The 17,274-nt window shown below is 36.3% G+C and overlaps 3 protein-coding genes across 4 annotated transcripts; all 3 read right to left on the reverse strand.

Moving 5' to 3' along the window:
• Nucleotides 1-1,090: 1,090 nt before the first annotated feature.
• LOC121268857 (protein PHYTOCHROME KINASE SUBSTRATE 3-like) lies at nt 1,091-2,754 on the reverse strand. The gene is given in 2 exon segments (XM_041173121.1): nt 1,091-1,362; nt 1,364-2,754. Coding segments are annotated over 2 exon segments (1,254 nt in total). The 5' UTR covers nt 2,579-2,754; the 3' UTR covers nt 1,091-1,323.
• Nucleotides 2,755-3,884: 1,130 nt separating this feature from the next.
• Nucleotides 3,885-10,408, reverse strand: LOC121234608 (probable methyltransferase PMT2). Of its 2 annotated transcripts, XR_005934426.1 has the most exons (8): nt 10,137-10,405; nt 8,447-9,098; nt 7,917-8,127; nt 7,137-7,425; nt 6,202-6,591; nt 4,948-5,025; nt 4,139-4,492; nt 3,885-4,081 (listed from the first exon to the last, which is right to left on the reverse strand). XR_005934426.1 is itself a non-coding variant. In XM_041130609.1 (7 exons), the coding sequence occupies exons 2-7, from the start codon at nt 9,089-9,091 to the stop codon at nt 4,258-4,260; spliced, it is 1,848 nt and encodes a 615-aa protein (XP_040986543.1). In that variant the 5' UTR covers nt 9,092-9,098; nt 10,137-10,408; the 3' UTR covers nt 3,885-4,257. The 2 variants fall into 2 exon arrangements, 1 of the variants encoding a protein (XP_040986543.1); XM_041130609.1 differs by having other exon boundaries at nt 3,885-4,492; nt 10,137-10,408.
• A 2,691-nt stretch (nt 10,409-13,099) lies between these two features.
• LOC121235687 (activating signal cointegrator 1) lies at nt 13,100-16,533 on the reverse strand. The gene is made up of 4 exons (XM_041132053.1): nt 16,279-16,533; nt 14,184-14,831; nt 13,985-14,083; nt 13,100-13,597 (listed from the first exon to the last, which is right to left on the reverse strand). The coding sequence occupies exons 1-4, from the start codon at nt 16,432-16,434 to the stop codon at nt 13,322-13,324; spliced, it is 1,179 nt and encodes a 392-aa protein (XP_040987987.1). The 5' UTR covers nt 16,435-16,533; the 3' UTR covers nt 13,100-13,321.
• Nucleotides 16,534-17,274: the final 741 nt, after the last annotated feature.

The raw sequence follows: 17,274 nt of genomic DNA on the forward strand, positions 1-17,274 counted from the left end.
AGAGCTTTGAGTTGCCGTTTGGATACAAGATCTCACCTCATTTCATTTCATTTTAATTAATAATTTTATTACTATTTATAAATCATCTCAATTCATCTTATTTCATCTCACTATCCAAACGGACTAGCGAGTGCGGCCGCACCATTGACATGACAATATTTAATCTGCAAATCAATTTAATTTTAAACTAGAATGACTCTTAGGCCTCTTTTTTTTTTCACAACTTCTCTCAACTCATCTAATCATTACAACTTTTTCAAATTTCCATATAAAATAAAATAAATAATTCAACTTTTTTAAATTTTAAAATAAAAAAAATATTAAAAAAAAATATTCTAACAATATTTTATTCAATTTTTAATTTTAATCTCAACTTATCTTATTTACGAAAACAAACGAGACTTTAGTTTATGCAACAGTAACCTGTCCTAGTCAAGATTTGCTATAAAGATTGGTAACACCACAAAAAGGCTACAGTGAAGGATTAGATTCCAAATCCAACTTTCTGAAGCTCTGGCATTTCCATTTGTTATGTATTGTCTTAGTCAAGAGAGATACACGCCAACCCAAAGTTAAAGATTTGTAGACTAAGAAGTGAGGCAAACGTGGCTCGCCAAAAGCAGAGACTTGGTTAACATATTAGAGAGAAGGAATGACCCTAAAGGTTGTAAATCAAGAGAACAATAAATAAAAGTTGGACCTATTGAAGGAAAAAGGGGTTGGACAAGGGTGGTCTCAATAACTTGATGCCTACTAGTCTTTTTCTTTTTGTTAAGTCCGAGTGCCTTGACAAATCTAAACCCCTTTTATATTTTCAGGATTGCCGTGCCTTTGAATGACACAAAAGCTATGGATATAAAGCTTCTGTTTAGAGAAATGATAGTTGCAATCGTGAATGTACAATCATTTTAAAAAAAATGAATAAATATAAGACCCACATAAAAAAAACTAATTTTTTAATAGTAGACCTCGCTTTTTTTTCAAAACGATTGTACGGTGCTTGCGCACTCTACGACTGTATACAACATTACTCTTCTGTTTAATCACTGCAAAGATATTAGTATTGAGTTGGGTTTATGAAATTGATAAATTAGAGCAAAAAGTATACTTCAGATTTAGGATGATTGCACGATTTCTGTAAAATCATGTCATACAGAAGAGTTTCAACAAAGTTCTGCTAATCCTACTTACATTCACTACAACATGAACAAGGATAAACACAAAAACTGCAAAAGGGAGATCTCTCTGGAGATAATAATGTTGCACTCATGAGAACTCAAAGTCTTTCACCTTAATCTCAATTTACACGGAGGAATCCAATCTTTACTGCTGTACGGAGTCAGATTTTGCCTTCTCATTTTGTTCTGTGTGCAGTTTCAGCAACATTCACTGCCTTGAGACTCTTACAGCCAAGTAGTCCACTTGGACGGCTTTTTGGCGAATCCTTGCCAATTATGGATTTGGTTTTGACCACACCAGGAATCTTATTACTTTCTTCCAGTTTCTTTTCATCAAAGCCAGTACCGGCTGAGAAACCGGCAGCACTGGCTGTGACAACACTCCACTCAATGCTTGCGTCACTTGGCTCATACTTGGTAATGGAGGTCAAACAGCTGGACATGCCATCAGACTCTTGCCTCGTGAACTGCGGCGGCTTTTCACTGCAGGATAGGTTCTCTATCTCAAACAAATCCGAACTAGCATCACTCCCCACATCTTCTTGCATGCCTTCAGTTCCAGAAATAGTGGAAACGTTTTGGGCTTTTGGAATGGCATCCCAAGTGAGGATGGAGAGTTTCCTCTCTAAGTTCATTGCAATGTCGCCTTTCTTCATCATATAGGATCCAAACACCTCGAGAGATTTTCGTGGTTCTTCTTCTTTGACCTTCTCCACTTTCAACTGGGAATTAGCTGCCAGATTTTGCAACCCGGGACTTATAGTTGGAAATGAAAAACTCTTTTCTCTGTTTGACCTCTCGAACTTTGGGCCATGAAGCTCATCCATTACCTGAGATCGGGGTTGGAACTGGTTGTGATCAACTTGAATTGCCTTTTTCCTGACCTCTTTTCCATGAGTTCCTTCATGCTTACGGGTATTAAGCGATTTCTTATCTGAACAAGATCTGCTGCAGACAAAACCAGAGAAATGTATCTTTCCATTTACCTTCTTTTCAGTATTTTGGGATGGTTGCCTGTGTAAATTTGGTAAAAAAGCGGCTTGGCTATTCCAACTTGCTTCAGAAATTATGCTAGGAGTTCCTGGCCTGCTCTTTGGTTCTCTATAGTTCAGATCAAATCGGGAATCTTTCTTGAGCCCATGCGTGTCAATACTTTTAGAACTGTCGTCATCCAGCCCCATGCTGAAGTATCTTTCAGCACGAAAGACACTGATTTCACCCTCTGTAGTTTTGCCTCTGTCTAGGCATGTCGAAGAGGGAGTGGTTCGGGTTGAAGCGACGCCAGGAGGAAGATGCTGAACTAACTTGGCAACCTTAAGTATAGAGCCCTCTTCTGCTGTGCTGAAGTATGAAGAAACCGCAGCATTGCTGAGTTTGGTGCTGTTCTTCTCAGTGTCCATGGTAAGGACAGGTTGCTTAAGAAGTTTGAACAACTGTGTAATAAATAAGCTTATGCAGATGACAGCACAAAAATGGGGTGTTTTGGAGGATTTTAAAGCTCTGAGTAGCGCAGAAAGTTTAGAAGATGGTGGTCTGTTTAATATAACAGAATTTCTTGCTTGGAGATACAATTGCCTTGAAAACAAATTTCTTTTTAAGTAGGGGTTGTGGAGGGGGTCCAATACATAAGAGTTTGGGCCCACTTGCTTTGGAGCTTGACCCCAAATATATTGTCTATATATTTTAGGAGAAACGATATTTGCAGTCGTTGAGTACGCAAGCACAATACAATCTCTTTAAAAAAAACAAGTAAAACGGGACTCGCATGGAAAAAAAAATTAATTTTTTAATAATGAAACCTTATTTTTTTTTCAAAATGATTATACGATACTTACGCACTCAATGGTTATACGTAGCATTACTCTTATTTCAGTAAACAAAATGCCTTTTTGAGTTTTCATCAACTCACTAATATCTTAAAACTTTGATTCCAGCAATATGGACATAATCGCTTCTGTTCATGTGGATATGATTATATCCTCTTTTCAACTCATGATCTGTGGACATCATCATTCACAAGTGGCTCACAGACCATTTCTTCAAGAGAGTTTCTCTATGTGATGGCATGAGCCAAAATCAGCATGAATGGAGAGTCTAATTTGTTGTTCACGAGCCATTTTTTGCGAAGAAACTCTTCTCTTCATCTTACATTTTATCATTTTCCAATCATACATGTTGATATTATGACATATCAATTGCTATGACTGGGTATCATAAAATTCAGAATGAAAAACAACACTTCTCTCTTTTGTAAGCAAATTAAAGACATGAAAAACCAAGGTGTAAATGGCGGCTGCTGATGACTACTTCATTGAGCTTGATTATGACCTGGACAGGAGATGATATTGTATGCTTAGCTATAAACTAACTGTAAACAGATGCACGTTTATGATCACATTTCTGGGCAAATGTCCACCACCTTCCTGCCCTGAATGATGCTTGACTAGCATTGCATGTGCTTAATACATTTAACCCAATCTTTTTAATTCTGTTCCTTTCCTTCAGTGACAATCCCCCTCAATGTTTTTTTTTTTTTTTTTTTTTTTTTTTTTTTTTTTTTTTTTTTATCATAATAAATCTTTTGAGAATACACATGGATAAGTTTTTCATTTCCAATCTTTGCAATAACGAATTACTAAATTCACTATATATTCAGTTTCAATACATAAATAAAACATAATAGTAGATGAGATAAAGCCAATGTCCTTTAGCCAAAACCAGGCTTCATTCTAACACGAAGCTTGAGTATCAACATCAGCTGTAAGATCTTCAAAGAGAAATTACAAGAATTAAAAAAAAAAACAAAAAAAAAACACAAGTGTAAGGGCTAAAATTGACGCATGGAGCTTTTTTTTTATCAGTAAAATTGACATGGAGCTTCAAAAAGTTGTCAACACCTATCAGTCTGCTATACCTACCATAGAAAGCTGGAGAATCAACAACAATTACCACGATAGTCATGTCCCTCGACTTGCTACTTGCTACTTGCCTGGACACCCATGAGTTGGTATAAAGTGATTCTTTGAACTCACGACAGTTTCTGGCTATAGTTGTGCTGAAAATTTCTCCTCCTTTCCTTTCACCGTGAAGATGTGGAGTTGTTTTCACCTGCAACCCAATACTGTTTGACAGCAAACAATATCTTTTCTTGGACAAGAGGGCCATCCTCATGATCTACCATTTTTGTATTCCACCTCATTCCTTTCACAATTCTTTTAACCTTGATTAGCACATCCATTTGGTCACGGAATATAACAGCCCCTTCAGGCCGTAGGATACGATCCATCTCCAGAAGAATGTCTTCCGCATTGCACCTGCGTTAGTTAGGGTTTAAGCAAAAGCAGCCCCACACAGGAAAATGTATCCCTTAAGGAAGATCAAAATGAACCAATGGCAAGGCTTTTGTCATCTCCAAGTTGGTTCCCGCTACAAGGTGTATCCTAACTGTTCATGTTTCCGCCAATTTGTGCTAATAGTTGTTGCTTGAACTCTAGAACAGTACTCCATGGGTAAATTATTTCATCTTCTTTTATATGCAATGTGAAATGGACGTGGGCCTTGCCACTTATCAATACCCAATTAGTAAAGCATATCAAATTTCCGTCTCTGAATGGAAAAGTAATTTTATTTTTACTCTTATATTTATGAGAGAAGATTCGACTTTTGTGAGATGGGGCAGCTTACCATTAGAATGATGTTTGATATTACAAGTAACAAGGTTTTTATTTCCATTTGAACAAAGTAGGATGTAATGTCAGGAAAGACTTACTTATCCTTGTATAAGCTGAAAATACCATTTGCATGAATAAGGTCGTACGTCCTAGGATACGTGGAGAAGGATTCACACCTGTTTTAAAGTAGAGAAAGATTGTGAACACAAGCAAGGCATTAGCTAGTGAAGTAACAGTGTCGTAATATGGAAGCAAGCAAGATCAAATTTCAGCTTCCACATCCCAAAAACAACAGCTTGCTCTACATTTTATTTTCTAGGGGCTGGTTTCTTTTAATGCATCAAAACAAACCCCGGAGAGAATAATATAAGTGATTTATCATCAAATTTATTCAACTATTGAATCAATCCAAAGCAGAAATAAAGTCTTTCAGTAAGTAGAAAGGAAGCAATGGCAACTTAATCTAAATGCAGTAGATTACCAAACACAACTGAATGTTAAGCAGCTTAAACTACTTGGTAATGCTACCTTCTATATCCTGCACCCTTTACTAATTTATCTACTGCAGCAATGAAGTGCTTGAATCTTCTGATTGGCAAAGCCCCAGATAGCAGATGATGTTTAAACCCCAGAAGATTATAAACTATTGATAAAACCCCAACTATGGTTATCTACTTATATTTATTTCTGGCAATACGTACAGAGAAGATTATAACATATTGTAATTACAATGAACAAATGATTAAACTTAAGTCAAGAATACACATCAGCAGTCCAGAATCCAACCAGAGCCTACATTATGTTTAGGTCGGTCAGTCACTGAATCTCCAAGGTGAATGATGAAAATTCTTGTTAATGAAACAAAAGTGGGGTTGAATTCTCAACTCAAATAGCAGAGATAAATTTTCATGTGGTGTAAAATATGCAGGTTTAAGAAATTAGTATGTGGAATGTGATTTTACTTATTCAAAGTTTCTGAAGAAGAAAGAAGCATGGGGTGTGACCATGGGATGGTAAAGAAAGACCATAACTTAAAAATTCATTATCAGGTTTCAATAGATGAAAAAGGTAATTTTACCTGAGTAAATTGTATCAAGGATGACTAAGAAAGCTTCAATAAATTGTATTATTGAAGAGGAGGATAAGGATAAACACACGTAGGTTAAGGTAGTAAGTAAGGGCATGTTTGATTAAAAATTGAAAAACTATATTTTTGACCAGCCTAAAATATTAGGCAAAAGGGGCTTCGTTGAGTTAAGTGGATACGAAAAGGATCATCAAGACAGATGTAAAAGCTAAGTCTATATAGATCTGGGTTCTTTGAAAAACAGAAAAGACATTCCAGAAGTTACCAATCATGATATATGCCGATCAATCCACGATCAAATATGACACCCAGTGTGTCCTTCTCAGCTATTGTAGGCATAACATTCATAACCCACAACTTTGGAGATTCAAGAGCAGCAGCAAAACTTCCTAGACCAGCATTCATATCCATAATATTGCGATATCTGCCAGAATCAATGATCTTGTTGATCCTCTTATAAGCATTCACATGCTTCTTCCATGAGCGGTTGTCCTCCTGGTATGCCCCAACAGATATTCCAGGAATGGATCCACTAGATATTCTGAAAGGAACAGCATTGAGTCTCTCTGGAAATGGCTTCCATGCTCCGTCAGCAACTTCATCAGGATTAGTAGTCTCGGGATACGGAGTTACACATGCTTCCATCTTTTTGTACCTAGACGCCAGCAGAAGATGGATGTTTCAGAGCAAAATTTTCATGATCTCTAAAATATTGTAAAACTGAATGCTACAGTTGAAACTTAATCAATGCAATAAAAGAAGACAACGGGACAAGAAAAAAAACATATTATGAATTCATTGATATCCTCAGATCTTCTTAAAACACTTGGTTTGCAAAAATACTCCTAAAAAGGTTTATTCAGAAAAAATTTCAGATATCATTTAGATCCTAGTAATGAAAATACTTGTCATTCAACAATCCTTTTGTTCACTTTGTTCACAAAACTTCTGGGAAGTTAAAGCAGCGTAGAGGGAACATATACAGTGCAAGAGGTAGATCATGGGAAATCTGCATCAAGAACAAGCAACTCAAATCACTTGTACAAGTGCAAGAGGTATATCACCAGAAACTGATCATATAAAAGAAACTCAATTGCAATGAAAATTGGGTGCATGTCCAACTTTCCAGACATTTCTTTGCCAGTCAAATAAAAGTTCAACAAGAGTGTAAAAGGGAGAAATTCAAATAGAGTAATATACCAAACACCATCAGCATTTTCAGATTCACACATTGCAGGTTGAGAATCTTGATCACGGCAATAGTCATAACTTATTCTTTTCCTCCAAATAGCAATATCACCCTTCTCATGCTTCTTTTCCCAACAAAGAAGTTTGGCAATCTCTTCAATGTTTCTTTGTTCCTCCTGAAGTTCTTCTTTGGGACGTTGCCATGCTTGGTAATTATTCTTCCAGTTGATGGGTGGACCAGAAAGCACCCAGTAACCACCGGGTCTAAGGACTCGGTCAACTTCCATCATGTACATTCCACCTGCAGGTGCCCAATAATCATGATAAAAATTAGTTTCAGTATAATGAATGTGATAACAGAAATTAAAGCTAAATAAAAAGAAGATAAATCAATTATAAAGGTCCAGAGACTCATCAGAAAATAAGAAGCCAATGATCAGTTGACATAATTGCGCCAGTCAAAAGTAATTTTATCTTCAAACGAATACTTTGATTATCATGTGTCAAGGAATTACAAGGCTCATCTTAAGCCAGCCTGAAACAAAAGTAGCTTTTCGGCTGCCTTTGAACAAGTCAAGCTTCATATTCATGGCAGTTTCAGCAGAGTCAAGGAGATCAAAATGGACTTATACTTAAATTAGGTTGCTAGCAATTGAATCTAATGCTGTATCCTCGCAAAGCTCTTTTTTATTGCACCTGGCGAGCTCATTTTTAACAAGCATTTCGCTCTTTTTCCTTTTACAAGGAATTACAAACATATTACCCAACTAACTATATAATTTTTATCCTCACCATTTGCACCCCATGGAATCAAGCAACGGGAACAGTGTGCCATGTCAAAGGCTCTGGAAGGATATGGCAGCTTTATGGTTCCAAGAACACCAATAACAGCCGGAACACCTCTTTCCAAAGCAAATTGAACTTGTGCTTCATGAGAGTCCCTTGGTGCAAATGACATGGCAATAACATTTTTCTTGAACAGGTATGCACCCCAACTTGCAACCTAACCACCATCCAATAGCACTAAATCAACTATACTAAAGATTAATGGAAGTATATAATCTTGATAGACTAAATATAAAAGTGAGGAAAACTAATGAACTAAATGAACCAAAGGCAAGTTGTATCCATAGAAGAAAAAGTAGGTCTATCAGTTTGTATCACTGCTTACGCGAAGAATGCATGAATGCTATGAGCCATATTGAGATGATAAAAAAATGGGCAGGTATGATGCATTGATATGGGATAAGAGTTTGGGCATTTATGAACACAAAAAACAGTGCAATGAAAGCTAAGTGCGGACATTTTACAATTTAACCTACCCCACAGCCTGTATCCAAAGCAGTTCTAACCATCCCGTTGTCTAGTGGAATCACAGATGCGAGTTCGTTAATATATGCATCCGCTCCATGAGGAAACTGTGTGCCTCCACCAGGGAATCTAAAAACATTGCCCTCATATTGAATCCAGTTCTGAATAGCCTTCTCAACTGTCAAGCTCTTATAAGGTGCATTTGCATAAGGCACATAGTCGCGACTCTGGGGCCATGGAAATGGGGTCACATATCCTTTGCGTGCAGGAATAAGGCAGTGCAGTTTCTCATTCTCAGGAGGGCAATGCCGTTCCCTATAGATCATGTTTTCTCGTGGAAATGTCATAGCCCGCATTTGATCTTGACAGGGTGTGTAATCAATGTAGCGATCATCACATGGCTTGAACTCATTAACTTCTGCTTCAGATTCATCAATTGTCCCAGCATCTCCACCATGATGGGTCTCATAATTTAGGTTCGAGAGGATACTGCAATCTGTCTGTTTGGTAATCTCCACAGCTATGCTGTCTCCCTTGCCAAAACCACTTCGCTGCCATGCACCCAGTATATAGAAGAAACCACACAGACCAACAACAATGAAAATTGACATTGAACTCCTATTTCTATTGTCTCCCGAGTTCCCCTTTGTCGCCATGATGCACCTGAATTTTTTTTACACAAGTAATTAGAGTATACATAAATTTTTCATATATAAAAAGTAGAAAAACAAGTGATTTCTGCATCCAACCTTATATAAGAATAGCGAAATATTAACGGGTCAGGATATATCAAATGCAAAAGAATTCTCCTGATTGGAATGATTCGAAGTCAATGTATATTTTTTAGGTTCAGAAATAGTCAATTCTTGCAACATTGCAAGGACAAAACGTATGAAAAGAAATTGAACCAATTAAAATTTACAGCAAATGGACATGAAAGAACACGTGTTTTACATGATGTTCAAATTAAGTAAGAAAATTTTTGGGGTTCAGAAATGGTCAATTCTTGCAACATAGCAAGGAAAAAAATGTATGAAAAAAAGATTGAACCGTTTAAATTTACGGCAAATGGCCATGAAAGAACACGTGTTTTACACGATGTTATAATTACTAATAAAATCTCGACTTAAGAATATAAAACTATACGAGTCTTGATAGAACTTCGAGAGCTAAATCAATCAAAGATTTTGTAAAAATGAAAAGTGCAAGCAATTAAGCGTAGACTGCCAAGCGTAACCGTCGGAGAAAATTGCGCTAGTCTTGTATGTACGTATACAGATCTGAGGAACAAATCAAAGAAAAAGACCTCTCATATTTTCTCTTTGTTTTTGGCGTAAATAATATTGGGACTTTGAAATTTATTTGGGTGCTTGAAACGAAAGTTTCGCCCTCAGCTGAGTCAAAACAAACTATTTATAGTTGAAATGATTAACTCTATCTGGATTCTCATAGGTTAGAAATCAAAGAGATACATGTAATAACATTCAACTTTTTATTGTTCGAAGTAATCAACCAGAGGAGTCGCCGATTATAAATTCAAGGCAAAAATTTAAACAGGTCAGGGCGAGATTCTATGAAACATTAAAACCAAAATGAAACAGAGTACCACGGGTTGCAGGCTGCAGCCTTAAGATCATAAACATGAAAACAATGATGAATTCCCACAAATATAGATCCAAATCGAAGAACCAGAAGGCTTACGGATCTCAGGATGTCAAAAGAGCCAAAATCTTTCTGTGGCAAGTCGAATCAGATTTACATCTTCATCTTTCAAAACCCATAACTATGAAAGCGAGCGAGAAAAGCCACTCCGCCAGAGAGAAGGTTGTATTGAATTATGTATGGCGGGTGGGTGAAAATGGCGAATGGACATGGAACGGAAAACGGAAGGTCGTGTAAGGATTTGCTCTATCTTCGTCTCTCTGCGCTCTCTCTCACTGATTCAATCCATCGAAATTCATTGGTTAGTTAATCTGATATTTTCAACGCAAAACAAGAACGTAGTTCTCTGGCCAATTAGATCCCGCCACTTCATTTTATTTCTTCTTTCTATTCCTATTTCTTTCTTTCTTTTTCCTTTTTTTTTTCCTAAGCAAATAAAAATATTTTTATTTTATTTTCAAATTAATTTTTTCTTTTTTCCTTTTTTTTTTTTCTTTTGAAGGAGTCTTCTTTCTGATTATTGCAAGTGATTTTTTTTCGCTTTGGTGAATAACAATATTGTAAAAAGAGAAATAAAAATAACTTACAATTATTGGTCTTAAAACATTTAAAGGTGTGTTTGGTTGTTGAAATCAACTCCAACTCATTTTAATTAATCTCAAATCAATCATTAATAGACTCGCTATTTTTTCAACTTAAAGTTAAATTTCCTCTCAACCTACTTTATATATTCAAACATATACTTTAACTTATTTATATTCAAACATATCTCGATAGGACCTATAAAATACTATTATTCACATATCAATTTAAATTATTTGAGATCATCTCGGTATCTAAATGCAGCCTTGATATATGAATTTGTCCGAAACCAACAAATGTTACAACTCTATATTAGATTGCCCGAACTCTAGTGTTATATTCTAAACTTTTAAATTATTGCTTATTTGAAAACTTGCTATCAAAATTAAGACTTTTGACAAACTCTCCGCTTAAATTATCAGGTTTTATGTTCTCTTTAGATAAATAATATTTACAGTTTTAGGACATACAAGTCCATCGTATTTCTTTTGAAAAAAATAGATAAATCTAATATCTATATAAAAAAATTATTTTTTTAATATTAGATCTCACTTTTTATTTTTTCAAAAGGAGGATGCGAAATATACCTAACTCTATTAAATATTACTCCTCCCCTTAAAAGTATTTTTCCTCAACTCAGCCATCTCCACTACTCGGTTTTCAGATTTATCTTCAATAAATATGAAATCATTGACCACCATAAAACCATGTTCCCATAACTGTAGGGCTTCCTCACCCATTTCCAAGCATTAATGCACCCACATGGAGTTTCTTTCATGTTATTTATGCCCTCCACAATCATAGCCATGCAAATGCAACAGCGAAAAAGATGGGTGGCCTTCTTCCTGATCGATCTTCATGCCCACACGTTGCTCAGGGATTTGGTTTCATTGAATACTATGATGGAGAAGGGTATGCTGTCTTTTTATCTCTCTTACAAAATACAAAGGATATATCCGAGGCTACATTTTTCAGTTTTTAATTGAAAATTTCTATTTACAACTTAATTGTGGAGAACACAGTTTCCACATTCATTACATGATTTGATTTGTAAAAAGAATTTAAACTTCTGAATATTGCAAATCCAATTTTTCTATATAAACGGTTTAGGCCTGATTTAGATAGAAAAGTCATTTCAACTCATTTCATATAATCATTATAATTTTTTCTAAATAGTTAAATAAAATATAATAAACAATTTAACTTTTTTAAATTTCAAAATAAAAATAATATTTTAATAATATTTTATTTAATTTTTAACTCTTATCTTATTTTATATCAACTCACTATTTAAACGAGATCCGCTATCTACCAATTTACAAGTAGAATGACTCTTTTCAATAATCATTTTGGACATGCGCAGTCTGCTGATCCCACACGTATTGGGGGACTCGCCTGAATTTGGCTTCTGTTCACTGTAGGCTTCTGCTAATATGGGGGAAGATGATGGGTTCACGGGTATGTAAAAGACAAGTATATGTCAACATCTCTCTTCGTGATACCCTATGTATTCCTCTCGTACTTTCAAGTGCATTGATGGAGTTTACTAGGAAAGAGCTTCGAGACAGCCAGAAAAAACTCTGGTAGCCAGAATTTTTTTTTTTTATAAGTAATAGCATTGTATGTATGTATATATATATATATATATATATATATATATAATATATCAACAGGAGTAATCAAGTGGCCACATACAAGAAAAACATCTCATCCATACAAGAAAGCCCCTAATGACCCAAAAACCCAAACTATCGATATACCTTCCCGACTCCATCCCCTAGATTCTGTGAAAAATTATAAATTTCAAGGTGGAAAATGATAAACACAACCTTTTTTACAATAAAGATAACATTGATTTAAAAGTGACAATATTATTGAATACTAATTTGATTAAATTATCAATCCTACCATAATGATGGCCATGATGGACTAGACTGATTGGCCCGTTTGGATTCAGAAATGAGTTGCGATGATTTTAGATGAGTTGAATGAAATATTATTAGAATATTATTATTGTTTTGATATTTGAAAAAGTTGAATTGTTTATAATATTTTGTGTAAAAATTTGAATACTAACGCAGCTAAACCGTCAACATTAAGGCTCAAAACAATTTACAGAGTAAAGCTCTTAATTCCCTTCATGCATTTTAGCAATTCTATTCAGGCTGAAGTTTGAACAAGTAATGGCTCGGATCTAAGTTACGTTAAACATTCCCGGAAGGCATGGGAAAAAAATGGATCGACATGAAGTGTACGATCAGCATAATCAAATGCCTAAAATGCATATTTTTTAACTTTCTTTTTTTTTTAATGGTCGTTTATATTCCATTTTCTTATTGGTTGAGACATGGGCAAGTAGATAAGACACCAGTAGACTTTTATGCAACGGACAGAAAGGTACAAAACTTAGCATAGTTTCATTCTGAAACTTGTGCGCTTTCATTAATCTATTTCCAGAAAAAGAAACAGCCTAACATGGCTATCAAATTGGCATGCTCAGTATACCATTCACATAAAATGTTCTTGCCAATATATTGAAACAAGGAAAAAAGGGAGCAAACAACCTCAAGCAATCGTACCTTAATGTAATCTTACACATGTAGACCCCCATTTACTCATGGTCCTTGCCAAACTTCCTCATTTTAGGCTGTTGCCACTTGCCTGTCCTTCAGGAAATATCTCAATTCATTGCTATCATGCTGCACCCTCCCTGTTATCTCCAAGCACAAGCCTTTGGTTAGGCCCTTGTTCGGTTGTCTACCTTTATCAGGCTTCTTAGTGGAGCCTGGGTCCAAGAAGACTGGTTGAACTCTAAGACTTGGGTTTGGTTTAATCCGGTTCACTTCTCTTTCATCACGTGGCCGTAAAATTCTGTTCTCTGATTCTATTTCTGAAACTTCATCTTCGTTTAAAAGAACCTGAAAAACATAGCATCTATAAGAAAACGAATACGCTAACAGGTTGAGCAGATCCCAGTTTCAGAGTGGTAAGAAAGAAAGAGGCAGAAATTTGTTATGGACAATGCACAAGCATCCATCTATCTATGACAAGATGTGAGAAGAAAAAAATATCGTACTAAATTCTCAACTACAACAATAGGATAAGAAAAAAAGAATCATAATAACTTTTTCAAGGGCATTCTTGTGGGCACTAACAAAAGGCTGGTATAACCTATCAGGATTCACCCTCAGGTATAATTACATAAAGATGGAAGCTAGATATTCGCAAACAATACATAACTCAATAGAAACTCAAGCAACAACCAAGCCAAATATATAATAATCCATTTGGGGAAGGGTAAAAACCTTGCGGCCAAGCAAGTCAAATGTCACAACCACTTTATTTCGTTTGGCCTGTTCAGCTTCTTCAATCTCCTCTCGTTTCTTCCTTAGAAGTTCCTTTTCCTGGAGGAAAATAACTGATTTAACTTGAAGTACATACATGAAACTTGTACTCAAGTATTACTGCATACTTCAACTATACAGGTTGGGAGAAAGTAGATACCTCCTTAGACAACCAGCTGTTCCCCTCTATTTCATAATAGTCACTCTGATCATCAATAACTGTTGTACGTGCTGCAGAGTTCCGGTCATATTCAACGAGTCTCTTTGCATAAGCTTCAGCTGCTGCTTCAGCATCTGATTGGGGAGGCAAACTTTCATCTAGACCAGCATATGTGCTCCCTTCCATCAGCACAAGGGAACCGCAAAAACTGCAAGGCCCTTCTCCCTCTTGTTCACAAACTATCTTTCCACAAGACAAACAATTGCTTACCAGTCTGTGGCGACGGGCTTGGCACGAGCATGGTTTTCCCTGCTGAAACACAATTGACCCTTTGGCAGCCTCTGCAAGTGAAACAACCTTCCCAGCTTTCTTCTTTCTAGAATTAACTTGGTTCCCTTTCTGGCTTTCCTGAGAACTGGACGCTATATGCTTTTTCGGTTCTGACAGAGAACTAGGGACTGAAAGCCCTTTTGATGTTCTGGATGGTTTCTTGTTTCCACCAATAGAGACTTCATCTGAGCGGGGTTTGACATAGGCTTGTAATTTTGTAGTTGGAACATCCAGAGAACTGCTGCTGACATCTGAGTGACCTCTCAGCCGTAAATATTCTTCAATCACACTTCTGCCAGCTTCCTGGCCTATAATATTCTGCATAGGTAAATAGAAACCATAATTTTAATTTTCAACAACTGATGTAACAAAACAATCTGATTGCAGCATCTCAAGAAAAGTAAGGATTAATTGCAATATTTGCATCACACGAGAAATGCCATAAGCAACATTTCCCTCCAATAAGTTTGTTCTTTATGCATGAGAGAATCAGTCAATATAGTAATTTCCCTTCCACAATACGATTCTAGCCATCTTTAGTAAGAATCAGGTGATACATTCAGTAAAAATGTCCATAGAAAAAAAAAATTATGTGATGTTATCATTTTATTATTATTATTGGCAGTTGGCACCGGGTGTCCGAGAGCAGGATTCCAACTAATCTCAGGTGTGCATAGGCCCTTGGCAAAGAGTTTTCCGCAAGTACACCTCGGGTAATTCAAGGAGAAAATCCTCCAGTCCGATGGCTCTTAGGAATTGTTTGCATCCAAGAGAATTCAAACCTTATACCTGGAGGAAGCATACCACCAAGACCAAGGCCTTTACCACTTGAACCCTAGGGGTTTATCTGATGGTCATAACCAATGATTTGGTTTCATGTTAAACTACTACTCTGGCCAACAAAATGTCAATCAACAAGCATAGCTTTTTCAGCCCGAAGAAGAAGCATAGGCAAAGACATAATTAGAATGACTAAGAAAGATAAACTATACTTAGGACAATTTCCAGTTTCCTTTTAAGATCACAATATGAATTAACTAAAATAATTAATTATAAATGCTTGTTTGTCAGCTATATGTATAATACAACAACATGTTCTATTTTTGTTAAACGTAATAGACATGCCTACCAACTTCCATGGATTCTCAGCATTAAATTTTTAGCCCAATAGAATTTACGTTTCATATAAACCAAAATTTTCAGTCTTGGCATTGCTGTTTTTGTTTGATAGTTGTTTTTGCATAACGTTCTAATCTTTAAAGCTTCCTTGGCTTCCATAAAAATCTCCAATCTTTGTTCTTATAGACGGTAATACGCTTCTGTGCATACAAAAAGGGCAAGGAACCCTTTACAGAACAACCCGATGCATAAATGAATACCCTTGCTGGTATAAAACAACCAGACTTTTCATAAATCCACGAAAACCCACATGGAGATCAAAAGTCATCACAAGCTGGGTACGATTGCCCTCATGTATCTTTCTTTGTAGGGTTTTCTCTGTTCAAAGTTAGTGGCTAAGATAACCTTGGAAGCCCTTCTAATCTTAAAAAATGCCTAAAAAATTCAGTCGAGCCGTATGAAACCAAATAATAATAATAATAATAATAATAATAATCAAACATAGAAAAATTAAAAAAAGAAAAATCCAGAATTCATCAATGAAAACAAAGATTTCGGGGAACACCCACGATTCATAACAAAAAAATAAAATCCGAGAACAAATTAAATAACATCGAAGAAATAAAAGGAGACATAGGAAGATTACGTCAAGGTACTCTTTGGCATCTTGGGGATGAGCGAGCTCGCAGTAGGAGACCAAGCCCGATATCATATCCTTATCCATTCCCAGACCCAGACCCGTCTCTATCCTTTGACATAGATCCACCAGCGCCTTCTCTAACCATTGTCCCGGCGTCTCCATTCTCTCTGAACTCTTCCTGCGCCAATCGTCTGAGTTTGGCAAACAGTGAAGGCAGTACTTTTCTGGGGATTTCTTTTCTTTTGCTAAAGACGGGATTGGGAATTTGGGATGGGGAAGTAAATAGGCGAAACATTAATTTATCAGTACTTCTACGTACTACGTACAGACAAGTTGGTGCACTTCCTTGTGCACGCCTGCTGACGTGTACGTTTTATATTATTAAAAAAAATAAAAAAGAGGCGAGGAAGGGTAAAACCCGAAGAAGATTGCGAACTTGAACACCGACGTCTCTCTGTCGGACCGTTCCTCAGCTACGGACTATTCATCATTTTCGCGGAAGGGTGAGAACCTGAACACCGACGTCTCTCTCTCAGACCATTGTTCCTCGGCGGCGCTGCACTCCTCTGCCATCCATTATCCGTTAGAAGTAAAAAGAACGCCCTGTGTTCCATCCGGCTTTGTTCCACCCACTCATTGGCATCGTTTGTAGTAAGTAGTTACATTTCCTCCATTTTCATGAAAGCCCATGTGTTAGAAGAAACATTCACTTCAAATTTTCAGATTACAAAATTTGCCCCTTTTATCTGTATTTTTTCACAGCTCAATTTCACTTCAAACCACCGTCTGCGCATTTATTTTGGAAATTATTTAGTTTTAGGATTGACTGCTCACTGCTGCTGTTCCAAGATCTGCAAATTTAAGAAACGCCCAGATCTTGCATTTGAACGTGCTTTCTGCACAACTGTTTGTTATTTGTGTTGCTTGCATTTTGGGGGGTACTCGATTCTTAGTTTTTTCATGTACAGTTATTGTTCTGTCTGTGATAGATCCCAAATTTAG

The sequence above is a fragment of the Juglans microcarpa x Juglans regia genome, chromosome 6D, assembly GCF_004785595.1.
Source record: "Juglans microcarpa x Juglans regia isolate MS1-56 chromosome 6D, Jm3101_v1.0, whole genome shotgun sequence".
Classification (NCBI taxonomy): Eukaryota; Viridiplantae; Streptophyta; class Magnoliopsida; order Fagales; family Juglandaceae; genus Juglans; species Juglans microcarpa x Juglans regia.

Coding starts and splice junctions, on each gene's coding strand:
- LOC121234608 (XM_041130609.1), bottom strand. CDS start 9,091: ATGGCGACAAAGGGGAACTCGGGAGACAATAGAAATAGGAGTTCAATG. Junction 7,426..7,916: donor GATTCCATGGGGTGCAAATG/GTGAGGATAAAA, acceptor GGGCACCTGCAG/GTGGAATGTACATGATGGAA. Junction 5,026..6,201: donor ATCGGCATATATCATGATTG/GTAACTTCTGGA, acceptor ACTTTAAAACAG/GTGTGAATCCTTCTCCACGT.
- LOC121235687 (XM_041132053.1), bottom strand. CDS start 16,434: ATGGAGACGCCGGGACAATGGTTAGAGAAGGCGCTGGTGGATCTATGT. Junction 14,832..16,278: donor ATGCCAAAGAGTACCTTGAC/GTAATCTTCCTA, acceptor TTACCTATGCAG/AATATTATAGGCCAGGAAGC. Junction 14,084..14,183: donor ACAGCTGGTTGTCTAAGGAG/GTATCTACTTTC, acceptor ATTTTCCTCCAG/GAAAAGGAACTTCTAAGGAA.